General features: G+C 35.0%; 1 protein-coding gene across 5 annotated transcripts in view; it reads right to left on the bottom strand.

Moving 5' to 3' along the window:
* Positions 1–1356: 1356 nt before the first annotated feature.
* MTDH (metadherin) overlaps positions 1357–17637 on the bottom strand; it is a 76207-nt gene continuing 59926 nt past the window's right edge. For 4 of the 5 annotated variants that reach the window (XM_037802360.1, XM_037802362.1, XM_037802363.1 and 1 more), the window contains 5 exons: positions 13831–13955; positions 13486–13593; positions 7707–7850; positions 5158–5314; positions 1357–4502 (listed from right to left, as the gene is read on the bottom strand). In XM_037802360.1, coding sequence (XP_037658288.1) covers positions 4432–4502; positions 5158–5314; positions 7707–7850; positions 13486–13593; positions 13831–13955 — 605 coding nt within the window. In that variant the 3' untranslated portion in view covers positions 1357–4431. The remainder of the gene's footprint in view (positions 4503–5157; positions 5315–7706; positions 7851–13485; positions 13594–13830; positions 13956–17637) is intronic. The other variant, XM_037802364.1, reaches the window with a different exon arrangement.

Here is a 17637-nt window from a genome sequence, read left to right as displayed (position 1 = left end):
AACAACAAAAGTCAAGCTTGCCCCCATCTCTCTCTATTGGTGATATTCTTAAGCAGAATGTTTTCAGAAGTGTTTGTTTTGTTTTATAATTCGTGTACCTCACACATACTCATTCTGAATGCCTTACACATATTCATTTTGAAATAAAGGAGGAAAGTACATCTAAATACAAATAAGGATGTCATCACCATGGGGATGACCTTGAATTTGGTTTTCCTTCAAATAAACTTATTCACAAACCTAACTATTATTAGTTTAGCAAATGACTTGGAATATACCTCACGTCTTGATGCTACATTGTTCTGTTAGACTATTTAAAAAGAGTGGAATAGGAGTAATGCCTTTGTAATTTTTTAAAAAAAGATTACTTTATATAACAGGGTAGTTCTATTAAAAATTGTAATAATAATCTATATTTGTAATGTAGGTGTGAGAGCAGGCTACCAAGTTTCTCTCAGATTGTCTCTAGAATTGTTGAGTGGCAGAAATTCTTTCCAGATCTTATTATATAGGAGTTGGGGCATTATTAGCTGCTACTCTGAGTACCATCCAAAAGACTTTTTGCTTAGCTGGAAAAGGTAAATCTAACTCAAATGTGATGCTTTGGTGCACAATTTACACAATTTTAAGTCAACCCGGTGACAGAGACTGCTAGCTGTGCCCAACATCCAATTCTTTTCTTCTTCCTCCGTAATAAAATCCTCAAAATTAATTTGGCCCACGATGACCTAGAATAACCACTCTACTATTTCCTAACTGCTTTCGTAGCTAATGGGACCAAGTGACTAGGTTTGGGTAAATATAATGTAAGCCTATGTGATATATGTGACTTCTAGGAATTGTTCTTAAAGGAAAGGGACATCACCTTTTTCCAGGTGGCTGAGATGCTGATATGAAGTTTGGAAGTGGAGCAGCCATCTTCAATCCTAACATGAAAGTCAAATGTTGGGAACCAGGAGCAACAAGATGGCAAGAACCTGGATCCCGGACCCTGCAGAGTGTTATATTAGCCCAGAATTGTATTACAGACTTTTATGCACAAGAGAAATAAACTTCTATCTTGTTTAAGTCACTATTTTTTCGGGACACAACTAAACCTAATCCTAAAACACAACCTCAATTTGAGTCTAATTTCCTTAACCTATAAGGTTACCTTATATACAAGTGCTGTATCGCACCTAGTAGCAATTACATCTACTGCTAAAATGACATAAGGCACAAGATGTTTACATGGAGATTTGTGTGTCACACCAACAGGGATATTAAAAACATTAAGAACAAAAATTAATCACCATCAGACTAACTTAGGATGCAAAATAACCAAGTCCCTTCCCATAAGAGAACTGTAATGAGCAATTTAAACAAAAGTGGTTTGTTTTATTTACAATTCTGAAAGCATTTTACAAATAACATATTTGCATTCCCTAAGTCTTTTGGAAAGTAATTCCAGTTTGTGCAATAAGTTTACAGGAAAACATAAGACATCTGTAAGACATCTTAAACCTAAATTCTATGTTTTGAAAGATACTTCACAGTATATTTATAGAGGACTTTTTTAATTAAGAAAAACTAAGCTCTGTAATTAAATATTGCCCTGCAGTATCTTTGACCCCACTACAAACCAGATTAGCCTATGAAACAATACCATTAGATTCAGATGAATTATTTCCACACCACTTCCGCCCAATAAAATTCATGCACAAAGTAAACATGGTAAATTACATTAATGACACTGTATTTCAATACTTCTTTTTTGGACTCTCTCAACTGTTGTTTGGCTCAACACAAGGTACTGGAAGGCAGGATTCCAGTCTGGGAAACCCTAAACTACTACTCTCTCTGCTCCAGGGTAGAGAAGGATTTCCATTAAGTATGTGGATACAGACCAGGATTAGGGATACTTTTGAGTGATTTCTCTAGGAGGCCTTGTTTGCTAATAGGAACAAGATTCCCCTCCAGGGCAGACAAAGTCTGAGGGAGTCAGTCATCTCTCTTCTAACAGTTCAGAAAGCATCTATCCAGCCACTAAGGAACAAAAAGCCTCCCTCTCCTCTCTGACTCACTACTTTGATTTTAGTGCTGTCTGAGGTGATAAATGAAAACTAGTTCTTCTGTTCAGATGCCAGAAACTGCTTTGATATCAAATAAAGATCTTATGGGATGGGAGGGAGCACTGAAAAACAATGACACTTTATTGAGCAAAACAGTTTGCACCTCATCCATGTAAAAGAGAATAAATGCATCAATTTTATCAGCCACATAGCTGCCATCCCTTAAAACATAAAGTCCACATCTTAGTTCTTGAGCCTGAGAGACCAGATGGAGGCATCTCCATACTGAATCCACTCCAACTTAGCAATGTGTTTCTCCACCTCTCTACAATACATCTCTCTTCAAAAGATGGTGTTTCTAACACCTAGTGTAGGTGGCTGAATGAGAAGATAATAAGCTGGAGAAATAAGAAAGTCCATCATTTGACAGAGACAACAGAATTCTAAGATAAGGAAAATGGTGAGGTAGAGTTGAGAGAGTTCAATTAAATTTTTTAAGCATAGACCTTTTGGCACATTTCAAAATTACAGACTCCCTATCAATTTCTCCTTTGTGATACTTTACAAAGTGCTGGCAAACTTATGAATCCTTGGTTCTACTTAGGAAATACCTATATAAAGCTAACAGAATAAAGTCATTTGAAGAAATCCATTTCTGGCACTTTAGCTATTATTTACCCCCATACAGAAGCAAATAAAACAATGCTATCCATTTGCTGAATTTATTTAAACAAATCAACTTAGAAATATCATTGAATTAAACAAAACTTCTGACATGTAAACATACTGCCATGTTCCTGATACAGATGTTAACACCTGTATAAAAGTTAATAAATGCTTGTTAGGAAAGCTGTCCATTAATAAGGCCAGTCTTTAGCAAAACAAAAACAATTTTGTTTCTTTAGCTTTCCTAGTCTGACAATGCAATACTATCAAACCACAATCAAATATAAGAAAGACAACATTGGATGGATAGATCGGTACCATTGGTTACAGCTGTTAAACAGTTTCATTCTTGGTGCCACATAAAAACGATTAAGCCAATCACATCAAATAAATCATGGCTTTTTTTTTCTATATCACAATTCACTAAGTGATGTTAATTATGGTCCTTGTCAAACATGTTTGGTAAAGGCTATTTACAGTGTACATGGCTGAGCATGCACTATTTATAGTTACAAAGATACCTGCCAGTTTATTACGATAGAATTACACAGTGCCTGAAAATGGTGAAACATCTCACACATCATTTTAACCAAAACAATTTCAAGCAGGAATTGCTCCTTATTTGACCACAATTGCAATAATTACATGAAAATTCTTATAAAAACACTAATCCTTCAAGAAATTGATGCATATTCTACACACTACAGGTTAAGGCAGTAAAAAAATGGATTCCTGATAACTGGAGGTCTTGACAATGTCAATTAAAGCTGTCTGATGCTAGTTTTTCTTCTTTATCAAATTCTCGAAGTTCTGTCTGTATAACTAGTTTGTGAATGATTTCATTTTTAAAGTAAAAAAAGTGATAGTAACTAAGAAGAGTTGACACAGATAAACATTAATTGCTAGGGAAAGAAAAGACGTAAGTTGATTTTGCCTAAAAAAAGTTTTCAAATCATAAACAAGAGCAATGTGAATCTGAACTTTAAAAGAATAAAACAAATACACATAGTTTACTTTTCTTAATTTAAAATATACTGTACTTTGAACAATTCAAGTAATATAAAACTATCAAAAATAACTTCATAAGCCATAAGTGTCAACTGCATTTTCAATGTTTTAATTAAGAACTTACTTTTATAAACTGCAAACTAAACCATGACAGTTTAGTTAAACAAATGATAAATGACTTTTTATTTGCACTTGTGATTCCTTTAATACAAACTACTACCAACAAATATGTAAAGAAATGGCAGATTATGCATTTGATCAAAGCACTTTGATTTAAGCATAAAACAGATTTAAATGGTACAAGTTCCGTGCATAAGATCCAAGAGGTACCTACTAATTTGTAGGCAACCCTCTCTTCTAATCAGAATCCTTTATTCCTCAGTTGCAGATGAGACAGGGCACAATCTGTTGTAAACAGGGCACTGTTGTAAAACCAGGATAATATTCTTAAATTAAGATCGTTCTCGTTAAATTGAAAATACTTTCCCAAGTGTCTTCCAGCACTGAAGTATATTCTGCTGACCTTTTAATTTCATAAATTAACTCTCTTTTGATTCCATTTTTATGGTGGTTGTGTTCACAGTTTTGTTTTAAAAACTGGTTGCAATTTATATAAAACTCTGTACATGTTCACAAATTATTGCATAAACAGCATTATCTTCAAGACAGTGTTGGCAAACACATGTCCAACTCAGGAAAAATATATTCACGTTTCCCGTCTGGCTTTTTTCTTCTTTTTTATTTGTTTGGGAGATTCCCAGCTAGTTTCAGACTTGGCTTAAAAAAAAAAAAAAGAAAAGAAAAGAAAAGAAAAAAGGGCAAAAGAAAAAGAAAAGAGAAAAAGTTAGGAGGACAGTCAAGTACAGTTATGTCTCAATAATTTAATACTTAACAACAAAAACGGTTTAAAATCCACTAATGGTGCCTCAAATTTTATGTTCAAGTTTTCAGGTCCTAGATACGTTTTTAAGTTATCCTATATTTGTCTTCCTCGTTTCCCTTCAATCCCAACATATTACTTGGTTTAATCATATGGAATTGCTAATATACAACCAGTTTTGTCCTAGAAAAACTGCCATTTAACATGGCTCAACCTAACTAGTAATAGTGAAAATGGTAAAATGGACACTAAAAGTAGCTGAAGGGAAACGAGCAGGAAAAAGGCACAGAATAATTTGCAGCCTCAAGAACATGTGCACAGATAAAGGGAGAAGGACCAGGCAGACAAGAAGGCCTTGGTCACCTACTCTTTCCTTGAATCATTTCAACTCCTTGGTCCCCACCACTGAGTTCCACAAGATGCCAAATAATCTAACCTTGGCAAAGGAAGGAAATTAATGCACTTGACTTCTAAAATTAGAATTTTAACACATAAGAAAAACATGAACAGTACAGAGAACATGCAAAAGAACCAAAAATGAAGATGACTCACTCTGTGAAGGAGGCACACTATTTTGCTTAATATTAGACTTGGATTTATCTATCTCTTGTAGCATCGGTGGCACTTGGGAAGGGCTCTTGTCATAATCAGTTTTTGATGAAATTACAGATGGCTCGGTAGACACAGAGGGTGGTAGAGTCTTGATAGGCTATTTTGGAATAAAACTATCTTAGTTTTTTTTTGTTGTCGTTGAAAAAAATTCAAATAAATTTAAGCATCATATATTGAGACTTTTTAGTAGGAAGTAAACAGATGGTTTCCAAATAACCTGTCAGCAGAAGCACTACAAGTCATGCCTGCCCTCTAGTGACATAAACAAATACATCTCTACCCGTAGAATTCATGAACACAGGTTGAGATAAAAATGGGTGACAGTATAAAATTATCAAATGTCTACTGATTCTCAAATAGGAATGAGTAATTCTTTCCATTTAATTAAATTTTACATTTCTTTTTCATTACAAACAGCACAACTATATATCTGTTAATGATTCAGTGGTTCTGGACATTTCCTACCAACTTTAAACTTCTCAAAAATTTTTCATGTGAAAGACAAAGAGAAAATAGCTAATTTCTGAACTACCAGTAGGTGATGCCCCTTTTCCTCCTTCCCAAGAGGTAGGGATGGGCACTGAGGATGTTTCAAATAACAGCAGCAAAAGCTTCAGTTTCCTACCCAAGGAAAAAGATTAAGCTCCACACAACAGACTAGAGCTACCACTCCTATTAATAAAATTCAGGTCCAAACCTTCAGTATGGAAGCAAAAATGAATGTTTAGGCCTAGCTTCTTGAGCGCTGCTCCTCCTTGCAAACCTGGGAACGTGGGAGCAAGAAGGAGGTAAACTGATTTGTCTCGCTGAGGCATTCATCACTGTTAATGAGCAGTCAAGACCAGGTAAGGAAGAAACTCCAATATTTGGAGTGCTTTGAGGCTGTAATAGCTGAGTAAGAGATCATTTCACCCTTTAGCTTTACCTGTGATCATTAAACATATAAACATGGATACATGGTTCCTTGCCCCTTACTTTTCCAGGTTCCATAAAGTCCTAAACTAAGGGCCAGATTAGGACTGAAAGCACAATAGAGAGGAAAAAGGAGGAAGCTGTGTGATCTCAGGTAACTGTCTATGTAAGGTATCTGAAACTGCATTTATGTTGCTTAGTTTTTTTATCTTAATGTTCCTGTATTGATTTCTTATCCCAAAGTTTTATTCCTTAATCTCCCCTTTCCCTCTATCATCTCACTAATCTTTTTTAAATTGTAAAAAGCTCAAACTACTCTTTACAAGATGGCTTCTGAAAATGACTTGAGTAAAACATCATAAAGTCAAATGACCTTTTGCAGTCCTCCTATTAAACCTATGCAGATAGAAATTACATCCTTTTATATCAAAACACTCTTAGGTAATTAAAAAGCAACAAACCCAAATAGGAAATATGCTTAAGATTTTGTTTTAGTAATAAGACTGCTATTGATTATTTCTCCTAAGTAGAGGTTAACTCAGTTTCTTATCTAAAGCTGCTTCACTAAGAATGTAAACTCTACAAGGGCAGGGATTTTTTTTCTTTTGACTTACTACCATCTTTATAAAAATCAAATATACATACAAACACATCAACAATTATGGAACTATATCCCATTAAACTTTGATAAGACAACACAAAAGACCTAACAAATAGCTAAGATGTTGCTGAACTGAAAGCATTTTCAATAACGTTTTAATTTTATTTGTGTATTAAGAGAGGCTGGACTGTGTTTAGGCATTCTAGCCAGTGCTTTATTGAAGACCCAGTTCTACTTTATCTTTTTAAGAATATTATAGATAGGAGAAAACTCACTTATGCATGTGTGTAGACAGTTACAGACATATTCCCATGGCACCATATCACATTCAGATAATGCCAAAAGCAGACTTTAAGGTAGCCATGAAATCTAGCTTGAACAATGGTGAAGGGCAGGAATTTTTTTGGTCTGTTTTGTTTTCTGCTGTATCTGCAGCACCTTGAATAGTGTGTGGCATGTAGGTTTACAATAACTTTTTTCTGAACAAGTAAATAGATGAACCACACAACTCAAGTATAATTTAATATATTTCAGTTTGCTCAATGAGAAATCAGATTTTGAAGATAGCTATGGTCTGTGCATCATCTGACACAACAATATTTTCCACAGAAGGCATATAATTTGAGAAACTGCCACCAAATTTTAAACATTTCTAGAGGAAGAACAACAGTTGTGTCATGTGCATGCTTTGGGGAAAATGCAACTAATCACCATTTTTCTAAGTCATCTATCCCTTTGTGTGACTTAACATTTAATGGGAGAAAATATAGTATAGTGGGCTCTGGTTTTGCCACTAGTAGTTACGAGACTCGGAGCAAGTTAATTCAACTTCTCTACCCTCATTATATAATGGTCTTACCTTTCTCTTGTTTCGAGAATTAGTGTATTTAAAATGCTTAGCACAGAGCTTCAATAAAATATTAGTTATGACACAATTCTCCAGTTGTCAAAACTTTGTTAAATATAAAAAAATTACCTGGCTATTTTTGATGAGTACTTCAGCTGGATCGCTAGTACTTATGGTCTTCAAAGAACAAGTTTTTTCCTGTTTTGGACGGACTTTATTAGAGGTATTCACTGGAAGGTCTTCTCTGATCTGTTTTTCTAATTCTTCTGTGTCCTACAGAGAAAAGAAAGATTGTTAGATGATATAAATCGCTCAATCTTTACTAATTAAACCTATTTGGCTTGTTGCACTAATGCCCAGAAGACGTCCCATGAAAATAATTTTATTTTAGAAACTGTCCGAACAGCTTAAAAGAGAATATATAAAAATAATTAACTGAAGATTTATAATACATATATATGTTTTTATATACAGAGCCCCTGCTTTCCCTGGAGATTTAAACCAATTGTGAATTAAAACACACACATAACACACACACACCAAAATGGGAACCATTCTAATATACTAAACCAACTGAGAATAAATTAAACTAGAATCTCTTTTATTAAAAATAAATTACACAGTCAACTAGTTGATTAAGATTAAAAATAGCATTTTATCACTAAACAACTTCTCCAAGAAATGAAATACCTATACAATAACTGAATTTTCTAGATAAATGAAGCTTACATAGTGGAAGGGGCAATGGCAATTCCAATTTTGGTCATGCTAGCTATATAGTATCAGGGACAAATCACTTAAGTTTTCCTGAGTCTCAGTCTCCTCAGGTGTAAAGCAAACTTTGCCCAGATAATATCTAAGATTCTATCTAAGCTTTAACATTTCTATTGCTAGTCCTTTAAACTCTTTTTTTAAAATTAAATTGTATTGAGATTGTTTACATACCATACAATTATCCAAAGAATCCAAGTGCACAATCAATTGCCCATGGTACCATCATACAGCTGTGCATCCATCACAATTTTTTTTTTAATTTTTAGAACATTTTCAGTTACTCCAGAAAAGAAATAAAGCCAAAAAACAAAAAACAAAAAAACAAAAAACAAACCTCAAATCCTCGATACACCTAACCAGCCCCCCTCCACTGGTATAGTACATTAATTACTGTTGATGAAAGAATGTTTAAAACACTACTAACTGTAGTACATAGTTTTGCAATGGTATGTTTTTTTTTGTATATACCCCTCTATTATTAACTTTTAGTTATAGGTCATACATTTGTTCTAGTTCATGAAAGATACTTCTAATATTTGTGCAGTTAATCATGAACACTGTCCACCATAAGATTCCCACTGTTTATACATTCCCATCTTTTAACCTCCAACTTTCCTTCTGGTGACATACGTGACTCTAAGGCTTACCCTTTTCACCACAGATATACACCATTCAACACTGTTAGTTATTCTCACAATAACGTGCTACTGTCACCTCTGTATTTCCAACACTTTTAAGTTCAACCTACTTGAACGTTCTGTTCATAATAAGCAACCGCTCCCCATTCTTTAGCCTCATACTATATCCTGGTAACTTACATTTGATGTCTATGAGTTTACATATTATAATCAGTTCATATCAGTGAGACCCTGCAATATTTGTCCTTATGTGAAAGACTTATTTCACTCAATATAGTGCCCTCAAGGTTTCTTCAAACAACCAGTTTTTTTTTTAAGACAGTTCTGTTCACCCCACCATACTTCCGTCCTAAGTAAACCAATCGATGGTTCCCCTGTATAGTCACATACAATTTATACATTCACCACCATCACCACTATCTATACAGCGACATCTCCAATTCTTCCACAAAGGCGGAAGAGTCAAAGAAGGTGAAGAGAGAAATAAAAAAACATGTCAGCTAAAAAGCACAAAGGAAAGATAGAATTAAACTACAGTAGAATAACAGTCAGAAAACATCACGAATGCCAAGAGTCCAATACCCCTCCCTCCCTTATGTACCCCTCTTTAGGCATTTAGCTTTGGTATATTGCCTTGTTACATTAAAGAAGCATAATACAATGTTTCTGTTAACTAGAGTCTCTAGGTTTGCATTGCTTGTATTTTCCACCCCTATACCACTCTATTTTTAACACCTTGCAAGGTTGACATCCATTTGTTTCTCCATCATGTAAAAACACATTTGGTACATTTTATCACAATTGTTGAGCACTTCTAGGTTTCAATGAGTTATATAGTCCCAGTCTTTATCTTTCCTCTTTCCTTCTGGTGTCCCCACATGCTCCTAAACCTTCCTTTTTCAACCATACTCACAGTCCTCTTTGTTCAGTGTACTTACATTGCTGTGTTACCATCACCCAAAATGTGTTCTAAACCTTCCCTCCTGTCTCTTCCTACCTGCCTGTAGTGCTCCTTTTAGTATTTCCTGTAGAGCAGGTAACTTGTTCACAAACTGTCATTGTCTGTCTGTCAGAGAATATTTAAAACTCTCCCTCATATTTGAAGGACAGTTTTGCCGGATATAGGGTTCTTGGTTGGTGGTTTTTCTCTTTCAGTATCTTAAAAATATCACACCATTTTCTTCAGGTCTCCTTGGTTTCTACTGAGAAATCTGCACATAGTCTTATCAAGCTTCCTGTGTATGTGATGGATCGCTTTTCTCTTGCTGCGTTTCAGGATTCTTGTTTTATCTTGACGTTTGATTAATCTGATTAAGTGCTTGGCAAGGTCTATTCAGATCTATTCTGTTTGGGGAATGCTGTGTTTCTTAAATCTGTAATTTTATGTCTTCATAAGAGATGGGAAATTTCATTGATTAGTTTCCTTATTATTACTTCTGACCTCTCCCTTCTCTTCTGTTCTTTTGAGTGTAGGAATTCAAGTGTCTCGTTCTCCAGTTCCTGAGTGTTTTCCTCCGACTCTTGAAATCTGCTGTTGTATGTCTCCATTGTTTTCATCTCCTTGTGTTGTGCTTTTCATTTCCATAGATTCTGCCAGTTGTTTTTTCAAACTTTCAATTTCCACCTTATGTTCACCCAGTGTTTTCTTTATAGCCTTCATCTCTTTTGCCATATCTTCCCTGAAATCGTTGATTTGGTTTTTGATTTGATTTAGCATATTTCTTTGAAAATCTTTAATAGATTTTTTCATTAAAGCGAAACAATATCTCAACTTTATCTTGATTGAGGTGTAAGTTTCTTCCTTTGGCTGGGCCACATCTTTGTTTTTCCTAGTGTGGATAGTAGTTTTCTGTTGTCTAGGCATCTGGTTTCTTTGGTTTCCCCAATCAGATTTTCCCAGACCAGAAAGGGTTCAGGTCTCAGAATGGGTTTATATTCAGTTTCAAGTCTCCCTGCAGGTATGTCTTAGAGATTGACACTTTCCTGTGAGGTCTTTAGCTGCTGTGCTTTTCCTAACCTGCGCAGCAGGTGGCCCATCAGCTTGTTGCTCCAGACTGGTGTAAGGAGGTGTGGCCCCTTTAGTTTCTGTTTCTGTTTTAGCTGTTTTCCCTCAGGCTCTGGGTCTGGTTCTGAAGGGAAGACAGGTAGTAGAACTGGGCCGCACCTCCTTCCTTTTAGGATACATCCCTTAGGGAGTTATCATTTGCATATGAATAGCTTCTTTGTCTCTCTGGTTCTGTTATTTCCACCCATCTGGGTCAGAGCCTGTGAAATGAAAATGGCTGAGTCTCTCTTCAGCCCCTCAGGTTGAGAAAGAGAAAAAGGGACAGAAAGCCTCCTTTCAGAGCCAGTCCACGGCCCTCCAGTTTCACTCATTAGCCAGAGGTAACACCTGGTCTTCTGGGCTCCCCCTCCCGGAACAGTGGAGTCTTCTGGTTCTTTAAGGTCACTCATCATTAAAGCCTCTGTCTGCTTGTTAGAGATTTGTAGCTTGTATTCAGCAGTCCACATTTGTTAATTAAATCCCCAGTTGGAGTTGGGCTGAGCTATATTCACTTGCTCAGAGAGTGCTGCTTTCTACCACAGCGAGGTTTTGCAGTTCAGCCTGCCATGGGGGGAGGGGGCTCCTGGCACGGTTCCGCAGTTTTTACTTACAGATTTTATGCTGGGATCTTAGGCATTCAGATTTTATGTTGGGATCTCAGGCATTCCTCCCAATCCAGGTTGTGTATGATGTGTGGACAGTCACAGTTGTCCCCCAGCAGTTATTCCACATTATTTACTAGCTGTTCATGGTTGTTTATTAATTGCTCCAGGGGACTTACTAAATTCCATTCCTCTCTATGCCGCCATCTTAGCTCCTCCACTCTCTCTTTAGACTTTAAAATTTCATTTTAGGTATGGGAAATAAATATGAACTGGAAAATATTTAATAGGATTTTCATGATTTGTATCATTCTTTACCAAACCCACATATGTAAATAGTTGTTGCTCTTTTTAACAACAGGCTAAGATGATCCTAAAAGTTTCCTTTCAACACTGGTATTTTATGAAATTTGTTCAGCATGTTAGGGAGCTTAGACTCTGGAAGTATGCTATGTTAAGTTTGCAATCCGTACAGAGTTAATCAGAAGATTATCAGTTTATTTCTATCCTAAGTTGAACTCTAACAGCAAAAAACTCTACCAGCCACATGCCAAGAACTAAAAAGAACTTTACTAAAAACAGAACAAATTCCAACAATTTATGGATAGGATACAGTCTGCTACTCTGTGCAGAACTGTTTAGATATCTCATTTAAATCTCAAAGCAATCTATGCAGCTAAGTAACTTGTGCAAGGTAAAAGAAAACAACAACAACAACAAGAACTAGTAAATGGTAGAACTGGAATTTGAATACAGGTCTGACTCTACAGCCTATGCACTTATCCACTATAGATATTTTTTAAAACAGATGAAAACAGTTTTTAAAGGGCTATCAGAATATCAGAGGAACTTGTCACATTAATGATCTTTGCCAGTAAGTTGAAAATTTCAAGGTACATTTATCCCACAAAATTTATCTTAAAAGGAACTCACTCCACACCCACAATCCAGAAAAGCAGTATTAGTGAAGATCATTCGTCACAGAAATCCAGGAAAAGCCTGGCTAAAATGGATTCTAGATATTCTTACTCAACAAAGGATAGCTGTCACAAACATTTCTCACCAGCTTGCTCTAGCTAACAAGAAAGGCACATCTACTACATAATTTGTTTTTCAGGCCTATTTTGATCTTAGCAATGTTAATCTTAATGACCACCCATATTATATTGAAAAAAAACTGACACTGGATTTGTATCACCTTGATTTATGAAACGTTATGCCACCCTACAAACAACATATTTCCTTTAGAAGGAAATATGTACATATTTCCTTTAGAAGTAATGCAGAAACTTTTCCAAAGTAGAACAATCAGTAGGAAAATTACCATTTGAGGCTACTCTCTAGAAATTTTGGCTCCCTACCTACTACATTTAAAAGAATGAAAACAATTAGCAACATGGTTACAGTAAAGAATATAAAGATTTTCATTAAACTTAGCAATGCAAACCAGAGTCAGGTGAAAGACTCTGCTTACTATGCACATGGTTTTTAAAATCGTGCTAATTGTTGTTACCTTCCATTTACTCAGAGGGAATTTCTGTATGTGTGAAATACTGTACCTTCTTTTTCCCCATTTTACCATCATATAATTAAAAAATGCATCTGGGTAATTTGGAATTTTATTCATTTATTTTTTTTTGTTTACACTATTGATATGGTATTTTAGAACATTTTCATTATAATATGATGTATAAACTTTTAAAAATTCTATCATTTAAAAATGCTTTTCAATTAAGTTTGATGCCTTGTACTGTCTTTATCTCTACATATGCTAAGCATCTGCATATTATCTTCTTACATTTTCAGCAGTAGGTGCTTAATGAACAATGCTTATTGTTTTGATACTTTACCTGTGTAAGAGAGTTATCTTCACCTTGCTTCTTCTTTTTCTTTTTCTTCTTTTTAGATTTCCCACTTGAAAGAGTTCCCTCTCCCTTTTCTTTATCTTCATCTGAAACCTGATGTTAAACATAAATATTAAAGTGAACCTATAGATTAAGTTTTATAATTCAGATAGTTATTAAAAAGTAATTTCATTTATTAGGTTCAGTCTTTATGCCTCAAATTAAAAGAATTATTACCATGCCCTTGCGTGCCCAAGGAACATAATAATCGGTAATAAAGAAACAAACCCTTTCTGATGGGAATTATAAAGGTTAAAGAACAAAACCACACCCACCAATCCATTTACTTACCTTTTGATCACCAGGAATTGGTTCCTGTGACTTTAGAAGTGAAGCCCTTTCTTCCTCAACCCAATTCCCCCACTCTTCTGCTGGTGCATTCCAATCAGAGCTGGGATCGGCAGAAGACAGACCATCTAAAATTCACAAGTGGGAATTAGCTCTGTCATAAACTAAAATGCAAAAAATAAAATTTTTCATCTTTGTTGAACTAAACTATAGTTTTAAACTATTATTCTTCTTTCTCCCAAGCACATTTTAAGGGTTAGAATAAAACCATAAAATGATGGTAAAAAATCTTTATCCAACACCCACCAGGCATATTGTATGGTTAATTAAATGGAATTTCCAAGAAACTCCAGAAAACCTATGTATTAATCTTCCATTCTCCCAGCTTCCTTTGTTTTAGGTCTCCTGAATTTGCTCTCTTTTCACTTTCAATCTCTAACTTGGTCTAGGACCTCATCATTTTTTTTTGCCCTGATTATTTCAACATTTTGCAATTGATTTATTTTCTAGGATACAGAATTTGTCAATCTTTAACAGCAGTGCCAAAATTATATGCTGTACCTGCCATTTTACACTGTACTTTCCCCCTCCTTCCGAGCTTTTCAAGGTTAAGGTTTTTTTCAAATTCACCAAGTCATGAAAGAATACATATACACTATTGTCTCTTCCTCCTTTAATATTTAACTATACATCCTTACATTTTCCAAATTATGCAATGCTCCTTCTACCTGATCACTCCAAAGTATTTGAGTAACTTTCAGGACATCATGCATCCTATTCTCAAGAATGATTTTTTATTCAGAAGACATTGAATTCTACCTCCTTTAGGAAGCTATCACTAGCTTATTCTAAAAGAGAAAATCATTTGGTTTTACCCCAGCAAAACAAATACTTCTCAAAGTTAATGCTCCCTCCCCCCTTGCTGCACATCATACACTCTCATATACACTCCTGTAGTAACTACTTATAGTGAGGTTTCATTTACATTGGTTTAAAATGACAAGGTTAGGCTTTATTTCCAAATGGTTAACAAGTTGACTGAAAACTGCTAAACTGAAAAATCCAACCTTTCCCACAAATGTTAAATGCCACTTTTATCAAATACTAAATTCTTTCATATACACTTCAGCATGTAACTGAAATTTCTATTCTATTTCCCTGTCCTATTCCTAAGATAGTGTCATACATAATAAAACTAACACATTTTAGTATCTAGAAGGATAAATCTGCCTGTGATACTGTTCTTTTATTTTCTTTATTATTCTTATTTTTTCTTTAAGGGGGAAACATTATGGTATCTCCTCAAAAAGGCTTTAAAGCCTATGTTTTGGAAAAATACATAATGACCTGGGAAAATGTTCACAGAAAAAAAAATACAAAATTATTTGTACAGTATGACTGCAAATTTACATGAAAAAACAGAAAATATATTAATAAAAGATATACCCTAATAGTGTGGAATTACAAGAATTTCATCTATTCAACCCCTATTAAGTATTCAATGTGTGCTAGGACTTGAACTAAGTAGGTACTGGAAATACAAAAATGAAAAAGATACAATCCCTCCCCAAATGAAGCTCATGGTCTGTTTATGGACAGAGAAATGTTAAGTACGAAAAAGATAGTTAAGTACACAGTTAAAGATTCTGTCACGGGTGGCTGCACAGAGAAGAGGGGCTAATTCAACAGAGGACAGGGAGAAGTTGAAAGATAAGCAAGGATTCAGAGTCTAGAGGGGGTAAAACTAAACAACTAGTTCAAAATATGAAATGTGTTACAAAAGATAAAGACTCCTCCTGTATTTCTAAATTTGCAACCATGAGCAGGTATGTGCAGTCACAGTGAGGTTAAGAGCATGGGCTTATCTAAATTTGAATACTGCTCTACCATTTAACTGTGATTTTGGTCAAGTTTCTTAATCTTAATGGGCTATGTACCAACTTCATAGGATTGGGGAGAGGACTGTCTGAGATAATTGTAAAACAGTTTATGGCAAGGCAGTAAGCGCTAAATAAATGGAAGCCATTGTTTTTATGTATCACTGTTGACATTTACATTAGAAAGCCAGCTTCCAAGCACCAGGCATATATAATTAAAAATTTATTCCCCACAACCCTGATTAGTTTCTCAATAAGATACACTTGGTATGTCTTAACGCAGAAATGGCATTCATTAACACTACTAATGTTAGGAGATAAAATGCCAAAGGGGTTACTGATTTTGCTTAAATCTCACAAATAAGAAGCTTAGTTTTGGAAATTGTTTGTCCATAATGATATATCTAAGGCCTCTTGTCGGAAAAGAAACTATTAAGTTAAAAAATAAAGGGGGGGGAGGGGCAGGTGAATGGGCAATATACTAACATACAAACTGTTTTCTTAATAAATATGGTGGGAAGTGGGCCTAAGGGATAAAAATCAAGTGAAGTACTTCAAGTATTTTGTAAAAGGCCTAGATGGTCATAAAGTTTGGGGGAACAACTGCAGACGATGGCTTTATTTCTGTAAGAACATTAATGAAGCAGAGATCACTACTGACTATACAAGGTCTATAGTGATCCTTATGTTTATTGATTTTAGGTGTTCTGTTTGTTTTAAATTAACTGGGATCATATAAAACTGTTTTAAAATAACAGGTCAATCACCTAAACCTAGAAATCGCCACCAGGAGACTTTTCAGTCCATAATTCTTAAGTCACACGACTAATTTGTTAATAAACTTCTTAGATATAGTTCTCTAGAAAATGATTCAAAGTATAGTTTTCTCCATTTTAAAACAGACCAATTTCTCATTTCTCAAAATTTTCCCATTAGCTTGCCAGTGTCTTTTTAAAAAGCCAGATTAGATTTCTTTTCAAAATGGTAAGTAATTTGTCTCTCCATTTACTCTGCTTGTGGAATAATGTTTTAGGTTTAAATATTTCATTGGTAGTCTCTATTTTTTATCTGGAAGAAAATGGTTGTCAGCTATTTCTTGTCAGAACCTAATTCAGCATTAGCTTTAATAAAACAAAAACAATTACGCAAGAAAGAAATTTTCCAGTGTTTAAACAGACAATGTTAATTAACCCCGCAGAGGAGACTGCTAATTTTGCCACTCCCTAGTGGAATAATAAAGGAAACAACAGCAATAGCACGAGCTGTACTTACTGAATATTTACTATGTACCAGGTACTGTTGCAAGTGTTTCACATGTATTAACTTATTTAATGCTCTCAACAACTCTGTGGGGAAGGAACTATTGTTTTTCTCACTTTATAGTTGAAGAAACTGAGGTATAGAGAGATCATGTAACTTGCCTATGGGGACGGGATCTGGGATTCAAACCCAGGTAGTCTGTCCTCAAAGCTCACGCTTTTAACCAACTCACTATACTGTAGCTAATTAACTTATTCCTGTGCCAACAAGAATAAAGTTCTATTCAAAATCTGATTCTTTACAGGGATTATAATGGTATCATTCCTTTATGGTCAAGAAAACTGGTAGATTAACACCTGCCTTTAAAAAAATGTTTAAGCATGGGGGCTGGAATTGGGGAAGGGGCAGATACGGGGTTAATGATTAACGGGCACGGATTTACTGTTTGGGGGTGATGGAAAAGTTTTGCTAATGGATGGTGATAATGGTAGTACAATACTGTGAATGTAATTCATGTCACTGAATAGTATCTTTACAGTGTTTAAAATGGGAAATTTTATGTTGTGTGTATGTTACCAAAATGATTAAAAGAAAAAAACAAAACTACTTCCATTTATATGAAATGCCCAGAATAGGTAAATCCATACAGAAAATAGACAGAAAGTTGACTGGT

The sequence above is a fragment of the Choloepus didactylus genome, chromosome 14, assembly GCF_015220235.1.
Source record: "Choloepus didactylus isolate mChoDid1 chromosome 14, mChoDid1.pri, whole genome shotgun sequence".
NCBI classification, from domain to species: Eukaryota; Metazoa; Chordata; class Mammalia; order Pilosa; family Megalonychidae; genus Choloepus; species Choloepus didactylus.
Note: the sequence above shows the minus strand (reverse complement) of the source record. Positions and strands in the feature narration are given on the sequence as shown.